General features: G+C 46.4%; 2 protein-coding genes across 4 annotated transcripts; one reads left to right on the top strand and one right to left on the bottom strand.

Annotated features, from left to right (window-relative positions):
* Positions 1 to 984: 984 nt before the first annotated feature.
* On the top strand, positions 985 to 4,504 carry il7r (interleukin 7 receptor). 2 transcript variants are annotated; one of them, XM_032569232.1, is made up of 8 exons: positions 985 to 1,175; positions 1,528 to 1,657; positions 1,730 to 1,884; positions 2,756 to 2,907; positions 2,985 to 3,141; positions 3,216 to 3,327; positions 3,394 to 3,466; positions 3,532 to 4,504. In XM_032569232.1, the coding sequence occupies exons 1-8, from the start codon at positions 1,073 to 1,075 to the stop codon at positions 3,919 to 3,921; spliced, it is 1,272 nt and encodes a 423-aa protein (XP_032425123.1). In that variant the 5' UTR covers positions 985 to 1,072; the 3' UTR covers positions 3,922 to 4,504. The 2 variants fall into 2 exon arrangements, with proteins under 2 accessions (XP_032425123.1, XP_032425122.1); XM_032569231.1 differs by having other exon boundaries at positions 3,213 to 3,327.
* A 1,510-nt stretch (positions 4,505 to 6,014) lies between these two features.
* On the bottom strand, positions 6,015 to 9,616 carry capslb (calcyphosine-like b). Of its 2 annotated transcripts, XM_032569244.1 has the most exons (5): positions 9,485 to 9,616; positions 8,755 to 8,893; positions 7,438 to 7,615; positions 7,012 to 7,221; positions 6,016 to 6,246 (listed from the first exon to the last, which is right to left on the bottom strand). In XM_032569244.1, the coding sequence occupies exons 2-5, from the start codon at positions 8,889 to 8,891 to the stop codon at positions 6,145 to 6,147; spliced, it is 627 nt and encodes a 208-aa protein (XP_032425135.1). In that variant the 5' UTR covers positions 8,892 to 8,893; positions 9,485 to 9,616; the 3' UTR covers positions 6,016 to 6,144. The 2 variants fall into 2 exon arrangements, with proteins under 2 accessions (XP_032425136.1, XP_032425135.1); XM_032569245.1 differs by lacking the exon at positions 9,485 to 9,616 and having other exon boundaries at positions 6,015 to 6,246.
* Positions 9,617 to 14,911: the final 5,295 nt, after the last annotated feature.

Raw genomic sequence — 14,911 nt, 5'->3', positions numbered from 1 at the left:
CAGCTGCAGCAGAGACGCAGTTTGGACCAGAACCAGAACCAGAACCGTCTACCAGCCTGAGCTGGAGATGCGTTCAGGATCAGTGAGAAACGGGAAACTTTTTTACCCAGAGCAGCTTAATTTATGATTTATTATTTTTCTCTTCATTATGGATCCGAACATCTGCAGCCGGCAGAGGAAGGTTCTGGTTCTGGTTCTGGTTCTGGTTCTGTCAGAACAACATGTTGAACATTCTTCAGTTTGATCTGAACTGTTCAGAACCAGAACTGACCCGGCTCACTCGTTTCTTTCCCAGCATGCCCTGCTGCAGAGGATGCCGTCACCATGGAAACAGAACCACAGCCAGGCCCAGCAGAACCGAGGCTGAGGCCTGATTGGGTCAGAAGGTTCTGGTGGTCATGTGACCCATTTTCCTGCCGGCGGCGTCTCAGGGCGTCTCATCTTCATCTTCATCTTCATCTTGGCCTCGTTTCCAAACAAAGCAGCTCAGACAGACAGGAAGTGGTTAGCGGGTCGGGTTCTGCTGCAGGTTCTGATCGCTGCAGCTGATAGCTTTGTGGTCTCTACTGATGGCATCATGTGACCACCAGCTGCTATTTCTGGTTCTGGTTCTGGTTGACATGAATTTATTTCCACTAGGTTCTGCTGCAGCTCCCTGCTGGCTGACCTCTGACCCCTGGGACCTTGCTGCAGCTCCCTGCTGCAGAGGGGAACCCAGATGAACTTCATCATGTGCTGCAGTATCTCTGACTGCAGCAGCATAATGTGCTGCAGCATGGTGTCCTGCAGCAGCTGCAGCATGGTGTGCTGCAGCAGCTGCAGCATGGTGTGTCTCAGGAACAGAAGCTGCTCTCCTGGCCAATCATTCTCCTGCTTATCAAGATGTTTTTTGATCCTCAAACTTCCTGTAGCTGAAACCTCATGAACCCGGCGCCGCCTCTCTCCTTCCTCTGCCGACTGGCCCCTCCCCCGCCTGCTGCTGCTGCTGCTGCTGCTGCTGCTGCTGCTGCTGAACGCCGCGGCGCCGCAGCAGTTCAGGGCGAGCGGAGAACAGGTGAGTTAGTGCTGCTGCATGGAGACGATGCTGCCTGGCTGGACGAGCGTCCTGATGCTGCTGCTGCTGCTGCAGGCGGCCCAGAGCCGGGCCCAGAGCGGGGACCGCGACCCGGACTCAGGTGAGACCCACTGGACCCGACTGGCCCAAACAGAACCGAGCAGAACCAGACCGCTGGGTCAGAAACACACAGGAACATCTCTGCTGTCTGCGGCAGGAAGGACCTTAGAGAAACTGGTTCTGGTTCTGGTTCTGGTTCCAGACATCAGCTTCTGTCTGATGTGGAAGAAAGTGAAAAACAGCCGAAACCCTGATCAGCTGATCAGAAGATCAAAGTGTTTGATTTGTTCAGTGAATCGTTTGTTTCTGGTTTCTGACTTAAAGCTGAGAATCAAACATGAATAACTGGCTGGTTGAGGCAGAACTTTGACTGGTCCCCCGCTGTCTGTGGTTGTGGTTCTGCTTCCTGCCAGAACCGGGCCTCAGCTGCAGCTCTCATGTCAGCGTCTGGGCGAACAACCTGACCTGCCAGGTGCTGGGTCGCCACGGAGACGAGGACGACGAGGACGGAGACAGAGACGCCATCGACAAGATGATCGTGTGGTGAGGCTCTGGGCTGCGGCTCCTCCTGACGGAACCCGACAGAACCTGACAGAACCTTCTGCTCGTCTGCAGCCAGGTGAGGAGGCAGAACGACAGGACGGTGGAGAAATGTGTGAGGACTCACGGAGACACGGTGAGCGGTCTGTGTCCGGTGGCCGTCGCCAACGTGACGGTCCACCGGCGGGGAGGAGGACGGCTTTCGGCCACCGTCCTGCTGCAGAAGATCGGTGAGTCCAGAACCGGGCCGCTCCGGCCCACAACGCCACAAAACCATTCACGAGTCTCAGCGTCGAGGTGAAAGAGTTTCATATCCTAACCCCTTTACTCCGACACCCTGAAACAGAAACCAGAGCTGCTTCAGCATTTCCCGCACGCAGGCACCCCACACTTTTCAGATTTAAATGTTTAAAACGTTTAAACTCGTTTTCCTTCCAGTCTATATATAGTTCTGTTGGTTTGTCACAAAAAATGAAATATTGAATTTATTTCAAACATGCTAAAACATAAAGAATCACATTTCCTGTGAAAAAGCAGCGAGAAGGTTGGAATGTTTGAGGAAAACTTTCAGAAATGAAATGAAAACCAAAATCAACAAGAAAAAACTTTAAATCAACGACTAAACAGATTAAAACGAACAAAACGCTGATCACACGTTCAACAGAAACGACCTAAAACTACTCTGGTTGGTGCAGTAATATTAGCATATAAGCTAACAAGAGCTAACGCTAATGTTAGCTTGTATGCTAAAAGCAGAGTTTCTTACACCTGCATGTTGGGTAACATTAACTCAGACTATCCAGAAAGTTCACTTTAACTTTCAGGTCAAATTAGCTAAATGCTAATGTTAGCTTAGGTTAAAGGTCAATGGGCGGGGTCACCTGGACAGGTCACCGGTCCACGGCAGGACATTCTACGCCTCAATGACATTCAGACATGAAAAGCAAATCATTCATCTTCAGACGTGATTCTGACTGTCGACCCGGTGAATCCGCTTCCTTTGGGGTCAAATGTCGTGACCTTGACCTTGACCCCTATGACAGCAGCTTGACTTGGCCAGGAGGGCGAGGATGTTTCAGAACCTGCTGCTCTGTGTTCCAGTGAAGCCCAGAAGTCCGTGGATCGTCAACGTGACGATGGATCCGGTGATGAACCGGGCTGTGATCTACTTCCAGATCCCCTACAGGAAAGATTACCTGAATCTGAACACCCAGAGCTTCCAGCTCAACCTGTGGACCGACGGCAGCAACATGGTACCGTCGGCGCTACCACAGAGTCTGACCTCTGACCTCTGCTGGATGTTTGACCTCCCGCTGATCTCGTCCCGCAGACCCAGAACGTCTCGTCTAAGAACTTCCTGCAGATCGACAGGCAGCACCTCCGTCAGGACTCTGAGTACCGGGTCAGGGTCCGGTCCATCCCGGTCGGAGTTCTGCAGGGAACCTGGAGCGCCTGGAGCCCCGAGTTCTCCTTCCACACGCCGCCCGGTGAGAACGCCGGACCTCCAGCGGCGGAGAGCTCTGAGCTGCAGCCGCTGACATCATTTCCTGTCCCTCAGCAGAGGAGAAGCCGCCGAGTCCAGACGAGTCGGAGCGGACCGTCTCCCGACTCGTCCTGAGCTCCGTGTCTGTGCTGGTGGTTCTGTGCTGCATCGTCGTCTTCTGGAAGACGGGGTAGGACCCCAAGTCCGGCCGGAGCTCCGGGTGTGTCTCTGGTTCCTAACTTCCTGTTTCTCTCAGGATCTTCTCCTACATGTGGCCCAGCATCCCGCACCCCAAGCAGGCGCTGGTCCAGATCTGCAAACCCAACAAGGTGACTTCCTGAACCAGCAGGTTCTGCTCACACCAGAACCCGCCTAACTGTCTGCCGCTCCCCAGGGCCTGCTGCTGGACCTCCACCACGAAGTCTTCAGCTCCCTGCGCGTCCTGCCGCTGGAGAAGCTGCAGGCGGAGGAGGCGGAGCCACGCAGGAGGCCCTCCGGAACCGGGTCCGCCGCCGGGTCCCAGTCCGGATCCCAGTCCGACGCCGGGTCCCAGTCGGGATCCGGCTCCGGCTCCTCCCACAGCAGCGCCTCCAGCGCCGGCACCGAGGAGCTGGAGGTCTCGGCGCTGCTGAGCTGCGAGGACGGCTGCGTCCCCGGCGGCGCCCCGTCCCCCGTCGACGTCCCGCGGCCCGAAGACGAGTCCCAGAACCTCCTGGGTCGGCGCGGCGGCCCGGGGCAGGAGGAGGCCTACGTCACCATGTCCAGCTTCTACCAGAACCAGTAGCACAGCGCCACCAGCTGGACGACCGACTTCTCATCTGTCCTTCTGTTGCCTCTGCTGGACTCATACGACCTTTGACCCTTCCTCAGGCATCTCTGTTCATTCATCAGGGCTCCTCTCAGTATTTGACCTTTGACCTCATATTGCTGCTTTCTGACTGGACCCGGTCGGTGGGATCCCAGTCCCCCAGAACCTGAGAACAACCAGTTCCTCTTACTGGTCCCAGCGCTCACATTCACACTAACAGGACTAGTCACATGGCCGACGGCAGCCAATCAGAGCCCAGCTTCTCCTCTGACTGTCTCTGATTGGCTCAGGAAACGATTTGGTTTTAGTTTGATCCAATAAGAGCCTGAATGAGGATAAAAATGATTTAATATGCAGAATAAAGTTATAATATTATCAGAATAAAAACGTTATGAGATATTATCAGATAAACGGCTCACTGATAATCTGAGGCTGATATGATAAAACATGAAACATTTCCTTATTTATAAAATCCATAAAGATGTTCCTCATTTTAACACAAAGATAAGATAAAAAAAAACACTTTAAATGGAGGAACTTTAATAAAATCACAAGATCATTCTGACCAATTTATTCTGTTATTATGGCTTTACTCTCATGTTATTATCATTGTTATTATCATTATTATGATTATTATCATTGTTATTATCATTATTATCATTGTTATCATTGTTATTATCATTATTATGATTATTATCATTGTTATTATCATTATTATCATTGTTATTATCATTATTATCATTGTTATCATTGTTATTATCATTATTATCATCATCTCCTGTTATGTCTCTGTCTCAGACTGGACCTGCTGCTGGTTCTGAACATTTGGATCAAATTGGTACTGCTGCTTTCACAGGTTCTGCTGCAGGTCCAAATGGACTTTGGTTTTCCATGAAGCTCAGTGAAACCAGAAGGTTCTGTTGGTGGAACATGGCAGCAGAACCAGGCGGTCCATTTGACCTGTTCTGGTGGTTCTGGACCCAAAGTTCTGATCTCAGCAGGGAACCTCAGAGACCCGATCAGAACCAATCAGAAGGTTCTGATAGACATCCTTCATCCGGCACCAGAACCTCCTGATGGAACTGACCCATCAGCAGAACCAAACCCAACAGAACCAAGACACAGAATGGTTCCTCTGGTTCTGATCCGTTCAGTTCAGATCGAAGGTCATCTGAAGGAACCAAAGAATCAGCATTCAGTCCGATCATTTGGGTCAGAACCAGGTCAGAAGCCAATCACAGTACAGATTGGGTCGAAGTGATTATAAAGGTCGTTTCCATGGAAACCAGCTGGTTGCCGGTTTCCATGGAAACCAGCTGGTTGCCGGTCATGTTCAGCCTCCAGAACCTTCAGAGTTCTACATGTTCTGTTGTTTGACCCGGTTCTGTTTGGGTTCTGGTTCCTAACAGCAGTAGAACCTGTGGAAACATCAGAGACCTTCTTTAGAAGCTGCTCCCAACCGGACCCGTCCGGTTCTGGGCCCGTCCAGAACCTGCTGCTGCTGCAGAGTCTTGTTTCCCCTGCAGCACTCAAACGCATCGCGTGCTGAGTGGGGACTTCCTGTTGCCACGGCGACCTGTTTGTTCTGATTGTGGTCGGGTCGGGTCGGGTCGGCGCTGCTGCTGTAAAATCCGACCCGGTCCAAACGTCACGAGCATCCAGACCAGAATGTACGACTCCGCTTTGTCTCCATTAATGTTCTGTACATACTGCCAGGTTTGAACTAGGACCTTTATTTAACCATCATTAACCAATTATTGATTATGAACAATAAAGTAAAAAATGAAAAGTTTCTGTTGAAATGTTGAAGTAAAACTTCATAAAGATGGAAATCAATTATTTGATATCAGTGATTATCATAAACCATTAATAACATTAATATTATTATCAATAGTGATCACTGTAAAACATTAATATTATCAATAGTGATCACTGTAAAACATTAATATTATCATCATAAATAGTGATCACTGTAAAACATTAATATTATCATCATAAATAGTGATCACTGTAAAACATTAATATTATCATCATAAATAGTGATCACTGTAAAACATTAATATTATCATCATAAATAGTGATCACTGTAAAACATTAATATTATCATCATAAAGTGATCACTGTAAAACATCATCATAAATAATGATCACTGTAAAACATTATTATCATCATTATAAATGAGTCATAGCTCATGCGGCCTCAGAGCTTCCAGGCGTTCCTCATCATCAGGATGAAGTAGGCGTCGCTGTCGATGGAGGCGCTGACGCCGCTGTAGTAGTTCAGGAACTCTTCTTTGGTCACCTGGAGGTCAGAGGATGAAGACGGTCAGTGAGGAAGAGGAGCGGGTCCACAATCGGTTCTGTTCAACGTTTTCTGGACCGAGAGAAAACTGGAGAAACCCAGAGTAGATCAGTGTAGACATCATCCTACTGAGCCGCAGGTAAAATACAGGAAGGTAAAGGTCAGAGGTCAGGAGGAAGTCCTGACCTCTGAGGTCCTCTGACTTCAGAGGACCTCTGACCTCTGAAGTCAGAGGTCAGGACTTCCTCCTGACCTCTGACCTTTACCACAGGTCAGGAGGAAGTCCTGACCTGTGGATTTTAGTGTCTTAATGTGTAGAAAAATAAAAACAACCAAAACAAAAAAACCTGGACATGGAACCGAGGAACTGGATCCAGGAAAGTTCTGCTGAGGGGTGAAGTTGTCTACCAGAACCGAATCAGAACGTGCCCAGCACCAGAACCAAACTGAGCATTCTGTCTGGTTCTGGTCCAAACGTCGGCAGGAGACCCGCAGACATAGCTAGCTAATGCTAATGCTAATGCTAGCACCAAGAAGATCAGCTGATGGTGGGAGAATGAACTGTGTGGTTTAAAGCATCCAACATTTTCTCTGATCTCCTTCAGGTGGATCCCTGAAACTGGACCCATGAACAAAACCACCAGCCAGAACAAAAATAAATCAGAACCGGAGCCAAAGATTCCTCCTGCCTGCTCTCCCATCAGGTTTCTGGTTCTGCATGTTTCTCTGACCGTCAGACCCTGAACCACGGATTCATTCCCGTACCTTCCCGTCTTTGTCGTATGGAGAGTCGAAGCTGTCCAGGAAGGTCCGGAACACCTGCTCCTCGGTCCACTCCCCGTTCTGGTACTTTGGGTGGTACTTGGCGTTGTAGACGCCCCTCAGGTCGTCCACGGTGATCACGCCGTCTCCGGTCCTATCCAGCTTCCTGAACGCCTCCATCACCTCCTCCATCCTAGACTTGGACATGGGAGGCTGCAGGACAGAGGGACGAGTTCAGGCTAAACCAGTGGAACCAGTTGGTTCTGAGGTCAGAACAGACACCGGGTTTCACCGAGCAGCCGGACGATTAAAACCAAAGACAGGAGGCCAATGAGACCAGGACAGGTCTTCATTTAAAATCATTCAACATGTTTTTCTGATAGATGTTTCTGCCTGGTGGTACTGGTGTTACTGGGTTTACTGGTTTACCCTCAGGGTGATGAGGAACTCGTCAAAGTCGATGGAGCCGCTGCCGTCGCGGTCGAAGTGGCGGAACAAGGCGGAGGCCTCGTCCTTCTCGATCAGCAGCCCGTAGTCGTTCAGGCCCTTCAGGAACTCCTTGAAGTCCAGGGAGCGGTTCTCGTTGTCGTCCATGATCCTGAAGGTCCTGACAGGAAACAGACTGTTGGAGCCACAGCGCCCCTACTGGCCGCCACATGTCACAGCTACACGCTCCACAAACAGAGGCGTCCTCTATGTTCGGGAATAACTGCCTCTAGAAACTGGATCACAGCGAAAATGACCTGAAACTACAAGCTGCTGAACTAAAAGTTTTCAGGTTTTAAAGTATCTGCAGATTTGTTGACAGATTCTCACTAAAACTAAAACTGAGAACAGAAATACAGGAAGTAAAAATACTTTTTTATTCTACCATCTGGTCAAAAACTGTTAATGTGTTTGTGGTTTCTAGTTCTCAGCCATGATGACACATTTAGAGCCGAACCGAGAAACTACGATCACAAACTGCTGATCTGATGTAGTAAATGAGCTCAGAGTACCACAGAGTACCACAGAGTACCACAGAGTACTACAGAACTGAGATCAGCAGCTGGAAACCACCGACAGCAACAGAACGAGGAAAACAACAACATCCTGCAGCAACGCCGAGTCAGCACAGCCCGCAGCATGACTACTGCAGACACACAGAACTCAGTACGAATACTGGAGTAATCAGAGTACTACTGGAGTAATCAGAGTACTACTGGAGTAATCAGAGTACTACTGGGGTAATCAGAGTACTACTGGGGTAATCAGAGTATTACTGGAGTAATCAGAGTACTACTGGGGTAATCAGAGTACTACTGGGGTAATCAGAGTACTACTGGGGTAATCAGAGTACTACTGGGGTAATCAGAGTATTACTGGAGTAATCAGAGTACTACTGGGGTAATCAGAGTACTGCAGTAACTAAAGTACTCGTGTTTTGGGTCAGTTCTGTTTGTACTGAACTAAACCTGCAGACGTTAAAACCTTTATCAGTGTTTCAGTTTCTTCATGAAGTTTATTAGTTTAAACTTTAGTAATAAATGTTTTATAAACATTATAAACATATTTTATAAATATAATTTTAAATGTCGTCGTTTTCTCGTTTCTTTTCTCTGGTTCCAGGCCGATTGAAGAAACGTTTCCAAACTTTGATGTTTCTGCATCTGAGAGCCACTGTGGCCCGGTTCTGACCCGGTTCTGACCCGGCTCCACTGTGGTCAGAACTGCTGCAACCAGGTGAGTGAGGTGGGCGGGGCTTACCTGCCCAGGCCTTTGATCCCAGACGAGCCTCGGGTCAGACACTGCAGCCGGAGCCGCTCCACCGGGTCAGAACATCCCGACAGCTGCTGCTTGGCCTTCTGGGCCATCGCTCGGTCGTGTCTGGACGTTCCTGCCATGACTGACAGCGACACAGAGAGGGTCGGTTCTGGTTCTGGTACCAGAGGGTCGGTTCTGGTTCTGGTACCAGGTCCATCACAGAGACAGTTCCTGGATGGACGCCTGTTGGAAAGAATTCTGGTTCTGGTTCTGGTTCTGTCGTAAAGCCAGTTCTTTTTATGACAGAATGAAATTTTGGCTCTTTTTTTTTTCAATCAAGAAACAACAAAATATAATTTGTTTTTATTTTTTCAGCTTTTAAACCATAAATTCTTCTCTTTTTATGACTGAAAATGTGTAAATAGTTAATAAAGTATCAATAATAATATCAGTTTTATTGATAAAGCATCAGAACCAGATTAAATCCAGAACCATCAGAACTTGGATCAGAAATGTTCGGATTATCTAAAGTTTCTGTTTATCTGATGGCGCCACCTGCTGGTCAGAAGGAGGAACTGGCCTCAGTGTTCTGTGCTTTTATTGTGAAGGTCTGCTCCAGGTGCGGAGGCCTGAAACTCTGATGTTTATCTCTGGAACAGGAAGCAGCAGCCGCCGCTGCGCGCGCAGCGACACAAACAAACAAACGATGAACCAATCAGCGGCTCGGACTCACCAGTTTCTGCTCCAGTTCTCCCAGTTGAACCAGTTTGTTCTCAGCTTCAGTCCGACGCTGCTCTGCTCCAAACGATCCGTCGTTACCATAGAGACCAGCTGCTCTGGGCTCTGATTGGCTGCTCTGTCTATAGCGGTGACGTCATGTTTGTTAGGAAACAAAGGAGCCAATAAAAGCCCAGAAACGCTCAGGCTCACTGTTTATTTAGTTTTGAGTTTATAGAATATTATTCAGCATAAAACCAGAACCGGAACCGGAACCGGATTCAGAACCAGGACCAGACAGCAGCAGCAGAGGACAGACCGAACCAGACAGGAAGTTTATAAAAACTTCATAAAGATCTAATCTGCTCTGAAAATGGAAGTTGGGTCCATATTTTAGCAAACAGCTAAAAGTTCTACTGGATCCTGGAAACCAAAAACCTGCAAGAAAACATTTATCCTTCTTACTGGTACTGTTTTTATCCCCAGTGCAATAACTATTATTAACAAAACAAATGAATTAATATGCAGATTGATGATGTATGCACAAACTGATGATGTAAATGTATTTCTGTTTCTGTTTGGAGAGTCAAAATATTTCCATCTTGGTGGCAGTAAAGTTTTATTCTTTCTTAACATTTACAAATGTGTTGAGGAATAAAACCAGCAGTGACCCAAACACACACACACCTGCTGTGTGAATGACAGGACAGGTGTGTGTGTGTGTGTGTGTGTGGGGGGGTGTGTGTGTGTGTGTGTGTGTGTGTGTGGGTGTGTGTGTGTGTGTGTGTGTGTGTGTGTGTGTGTGTGTGTGTGTTTGGGCCTGGATGTTCGTCCTGTTGAAGTTTAACTTCAGTGATTTCTCGGGTTTTCGCCTCCCGTCCAGAACCGGCCTGTTAGCCTCAGTAGTTGGATTCATTTTGTAACTTTCTAGTTTTTGTTCACATACGTTTTATTAAACTACCATTATTGTCTTGAAACTGTGTCTCTGGCTTATTGTAAAACTGTTACTGTTTACTGTTGTTTCTCAGGTTTGTTGCTAACAATCAAATTTAATTGCTTAGTTGAATCACTGATTGGTTTCCTCTGATCATATAATATTCCTGGAGTTCTGCTGTTACTATAAACTTTAAACTGCTGCTAGTTTATAAATCACTGAACGGATTAATAATCTAGACTAAACATCCAGCTGGTTAGAACTGCTTTAGATTAGCAGCAACTGAAACATTCATTAATATTTCATCTGTATTTGCTTGATTTTGAACAAAATCTACTGTTTAATGCTTGTTTCCTAATTGGCAGCTGATATTTTGATGGTGTGAATGATTTGAAATGCTGTTTTGATGAAATGTGCTTTAATAATGAACTTGAATTGAGATTTCTATACATGTAAAATGTGTTATAAACAAGTTCATTATTATAATTATTAAATCATTTCCTATGAAAATAAGTTGAAGTAATTAAGAGCATTTTAATTCATGACCCAGTCAGACCTTCACACTCTTCTTAATTAAGAAGTTGCTGTTTGAAAAGAATAAAAAATCCCTAAAAATCAAATAACTAAACATGTAGGTGGCATACATTCTGTTTGTGATGCATTATTTTCATTTCTAGAGTTATATTATTATTTTATAGCACAGATAAAAACCTTAGAACAGGTAACAAGTGAAAACTATCAGAGAAGCTAATTAGCGACTGGCTGTTTGCCTGAGCTAAGACATTTATTAAAGGAAAACTTGACCAAGAAACATGGTTATCATACAATATCTGTAAGCAGCATCCTGATATGGTTCTAACAGAATTTACATTGATCCATGATTCATATTTTGGTTCCTCATAACTTCAACGTTTCTCTTCTTTAGGGAAACGTTGGACCTTCACCAGACAGCAGCGACTCTCTGACTGTCTGCTTTCCAGATCATCAGTGGACCATTTTTATTCATAAGCACATACATACTAGGTATTATTGCATAAACAACAATAAAAACATTATTTGAATTTGATCTATATTTATTTACTGATTATCTTTTCCACAGATTCCTTTGAAATGACTAACGTAACAAAGTAACGGCTAACAGAGGATGTTAGCCTGGTCTGGTTGAAGTTCCGGTTCCAACCAGAACTTGAGCCAAACAGAGCGAGTCGGACCCGTTAGGAAAAGTCTCCCACTCACAGGATGAATCCTCACTTTCCTCGCTCTGTCCAGGGAATCCAGGGGAATTTCACTGACTGATGAAACGTCCAAGTTTTTCAGGAGACTGATAAATATTTGTAATTACCTGGAGCAACGTCTGGAATATGTTTCCTTCATGTTACATTCGTTGATGGAATGAAGTTTGATATTTTATGGATGATCCACAGAATAATTTCTCTTCATCCAGTCCTGGATAAACGTAGACACTTTTGAAAAGTGTCTGTTTTTGTTATTTTGAATATTTTTTATTATTACATTGAAAAAACATTATAAGAATGTAATTTGCGTCTAGTATGACTTAAAAAGTGAGCTGCTATTGTTACAGGTAACAGTGCAGTAATTAGTTCTATTAATATTATTTGCAAAGATTTTGAAGTCAGTTTTGTATTTGTTGGCTTGTGAAAGTTTGTCTACATGTTATTTAAATATTATTTCTTAACACATAAAGAAGATGCTATTTAAATGTGTTGAAACCAAAAGTCTTCTTTAAGTAAAAAGATTATGATTAAAGTGATTCTTTAATAGGCCAAGTGTTTATTTTAAATGAAAATTAAAGTCACCCAGACTTTAACCATCAGATCCTGGTTCTGTTCTGTTCGTGTCCAGAGGTTCTGGATTCTCAACAAAGTCCTGTCTGGATTCATGGATCCTGTTGAAGTTTTCAAATTGCTAACATTCACCTTGATGTGTTTAATGCTCCAGTTCAACAACAAACTGGTGAAATATGAAGCTTACCGGAAATTGCCGGTTCTGTAAACCACCGAACCAGAACCACATGGATGGATTCTGAAGGCAGCAGCTCCAACGGATCTTTGGGAAGAAGGAGAAACAGAACACAAATATTAGATTCAGCTCATCCAGCTGGTCCCTGACCTTCATCCTGACCTTCAGTCTGACCTTCAGTTTGACCTTCATCCCGACCTTCATCCTGACCTTCGGTTTGACCTTCATCCTGACCTTCAGGCTTCAGGCTGTGAGGACAGAGAGGTGTAGATATGAACTGGGTTTTCTGGATGTTTCTTTGTCCTTCAGCAAACAGAAACATGTGAACCAGCAGAGTTTATACCTGCCACAGACAGCAGGGGGCGCCCTGAGCCAATAACACTCAGAGCCAAGCGCAAAGTCCTCAGATTATTTCTTTAAATAAATGAGGAAATGAGACAGAAATTTATAGATAATTAAATGGTTTATTGGAGAGAACAATTATTTAACATTTAACAGAAAATTCCAGATACTTTCTGAATAATAACAGTAAAATAATTTCTGATCTAAAGTCGTTTCTCTTCTAGCCGAGCAGCTTCTGGAAGGACTCCGCTCCATCACCCTCATCTGTAGCGCCCCCACAGGCTGTCTGTGGAAACAGCTCCAGCCTGAGAAACTGATTTAAACTCAATAATCAATCAAATCAATAAATACACACATTAACATATTAAATCTAAAGCAGAGTTAGATCGATAAAACCTGTGAGAGACCAGACTCCAACCAGGACAAAAAAGTCTTCAAAGCAGAAACAAGTTTCCATTTTAATACTTAGAAAAGATAATTAAAGAGTCAATGCAAAAATAAATCAAAGTATAAGAAACAAATGAACTGAAGTCAACTGAACTCTGAGCACAAAGATCAAAAACCTGCTTGGAGAAACTGAACAAACATGCAAAATGAAGTAAAACAAAGCAAAACTAACTTTAGCTTAGCACAAACAATAATCAGTGAATATTTAAGTGACAAAAATAAGATTTTTAGAAAAACAAAAGAATTCTCCAGACATAAACTAAAATCTGAAACAACTTAAAGAAACTGAAGCTGTAAATAATACAGAGAAAACATAAATATGAACAAGATGTGGTGGAAGGACCCCACAGGGCTCCCCGAGGGACACGGTAGAACGCCTTCTCCAAGTCCACAAAACACATGTAGACCAGTCGGGCGAACTCCCAGAACCCTCCAGGACCCTGCTGAGGGTGTAGAGCTGGTCCAGAGTTCCACGACCAGAACCAGAACCACACTGCTCTTCCTGAATCCGAGGTTCAACTATCCGACGGACCCTCCTCTCCAGGACCCCTGAATAGACCTTGCCAGGGAGGCTTAAGAGTGTGACCCCTCTATAATTGGAGCACACCCTCCGGTCCCCCTTTTTGAACAGGCGGACCACCACCCCGGTCTGCCAATCCAGGGGAACTGCCCCCGATGTCCATGCGATATTGCAGAGTTGCGTCAGCCAACACAACCCTACAACATCCAGAGCCTTAAGGAACTCCGGGCGGATCTCATCCACCCCCGGGGCCTTGCCACCGAGGAGCTTCTCAACCACCTCGGCGACCTTGTCCCCAGAGATTGGAGAGCCCAACCCAGAGTCCCCAGGCTCAGCTTCTTCAATGGAAGGCATGTTGGTGGGATTGAGGAGGTCTTCGAAGTACTCTGCCCACCGGCCCACAACGTCCCGAGTAGAGGTCAGCAGCACATCATCTCCACTATAAACAGTGTTGGTGCTGCACTGCTTCCCCCCCTCGAGACGCTGGATGGTGGACCAGAATCGCCTCGAAGCCGTACCAAAGTCTTTCTCCATGGCCTCTCCAAACTCCTCCCACGCCCGAGTTTTTGCCTCAGCAACCACCCGAGCCGCATGCCGCTTCGCCTGCCGGTACCCATCAGCTGCTTCCGGAGTCCCACAGGCCAAAAAGGCCCGATAGGACTCCTTCTTCAGCCTGACGGCATCCCTCACCGAAGGCGTCCACCAAAGGGTTTGAGGGTTGCCTTCGCGACATGCAGCCTTGTGGCCACAGCTCTGATCGGCCGCCTCGACAATGGAGGCACGAAACATGGTCCACTCAGACTTCATGTCCCCCACTTCCCCTGGAACGTGTTCGAAGTTTTGCCGGAGATGGGAGTTAAAGCTTCTGCCAGACGTTCCCAGCAGACCCTCACAACACGTTTGGGCCTGCCAGGCCTGACCAGCTTCCTCCCCCACCACCGGAGCCAGCTCACCACCAGGTAGTGGTCAGTGGACAGCTCCACACCTCTCTTCACCCGAGTGTCCAAGACATACAGCCGCAGATCCAATGAAACAATGACAAAGTCGATCATCGAACTGCGGCCTAGGGTGTCCTGGTGCCAAGTGCACATATGGACACCCTTATGCCTGAACATGGTGTTCGTTATGGACAATCCATGATGAGCACAGAAGTTCAACAACAGAACACCGCTCGAGTTCAGATCAGGGGGCCGTTCCTCCCAACCACGCCCCTCCAGGTC

This window comes from Xiphophorus hellerii, chromosome 8, assembly GCF_003331165.1.
Source record: "Xiphophorus hellerii strain 12219 chromosome 8, Xiphophorus_hellerii-4.1, whole genome shotgun sequence".
Taxonomy (NCBI): domain Eukaryota; kingdom Metazoa; phylum Chordata; class Actinopteri; order Cyprinodontiformes; family Poeciliidae; genus Xiphophorus; species Xiphophorus hellerii.
This window is presented reverse-complemented; position numbering and strand designations above follow the sequence as displayed.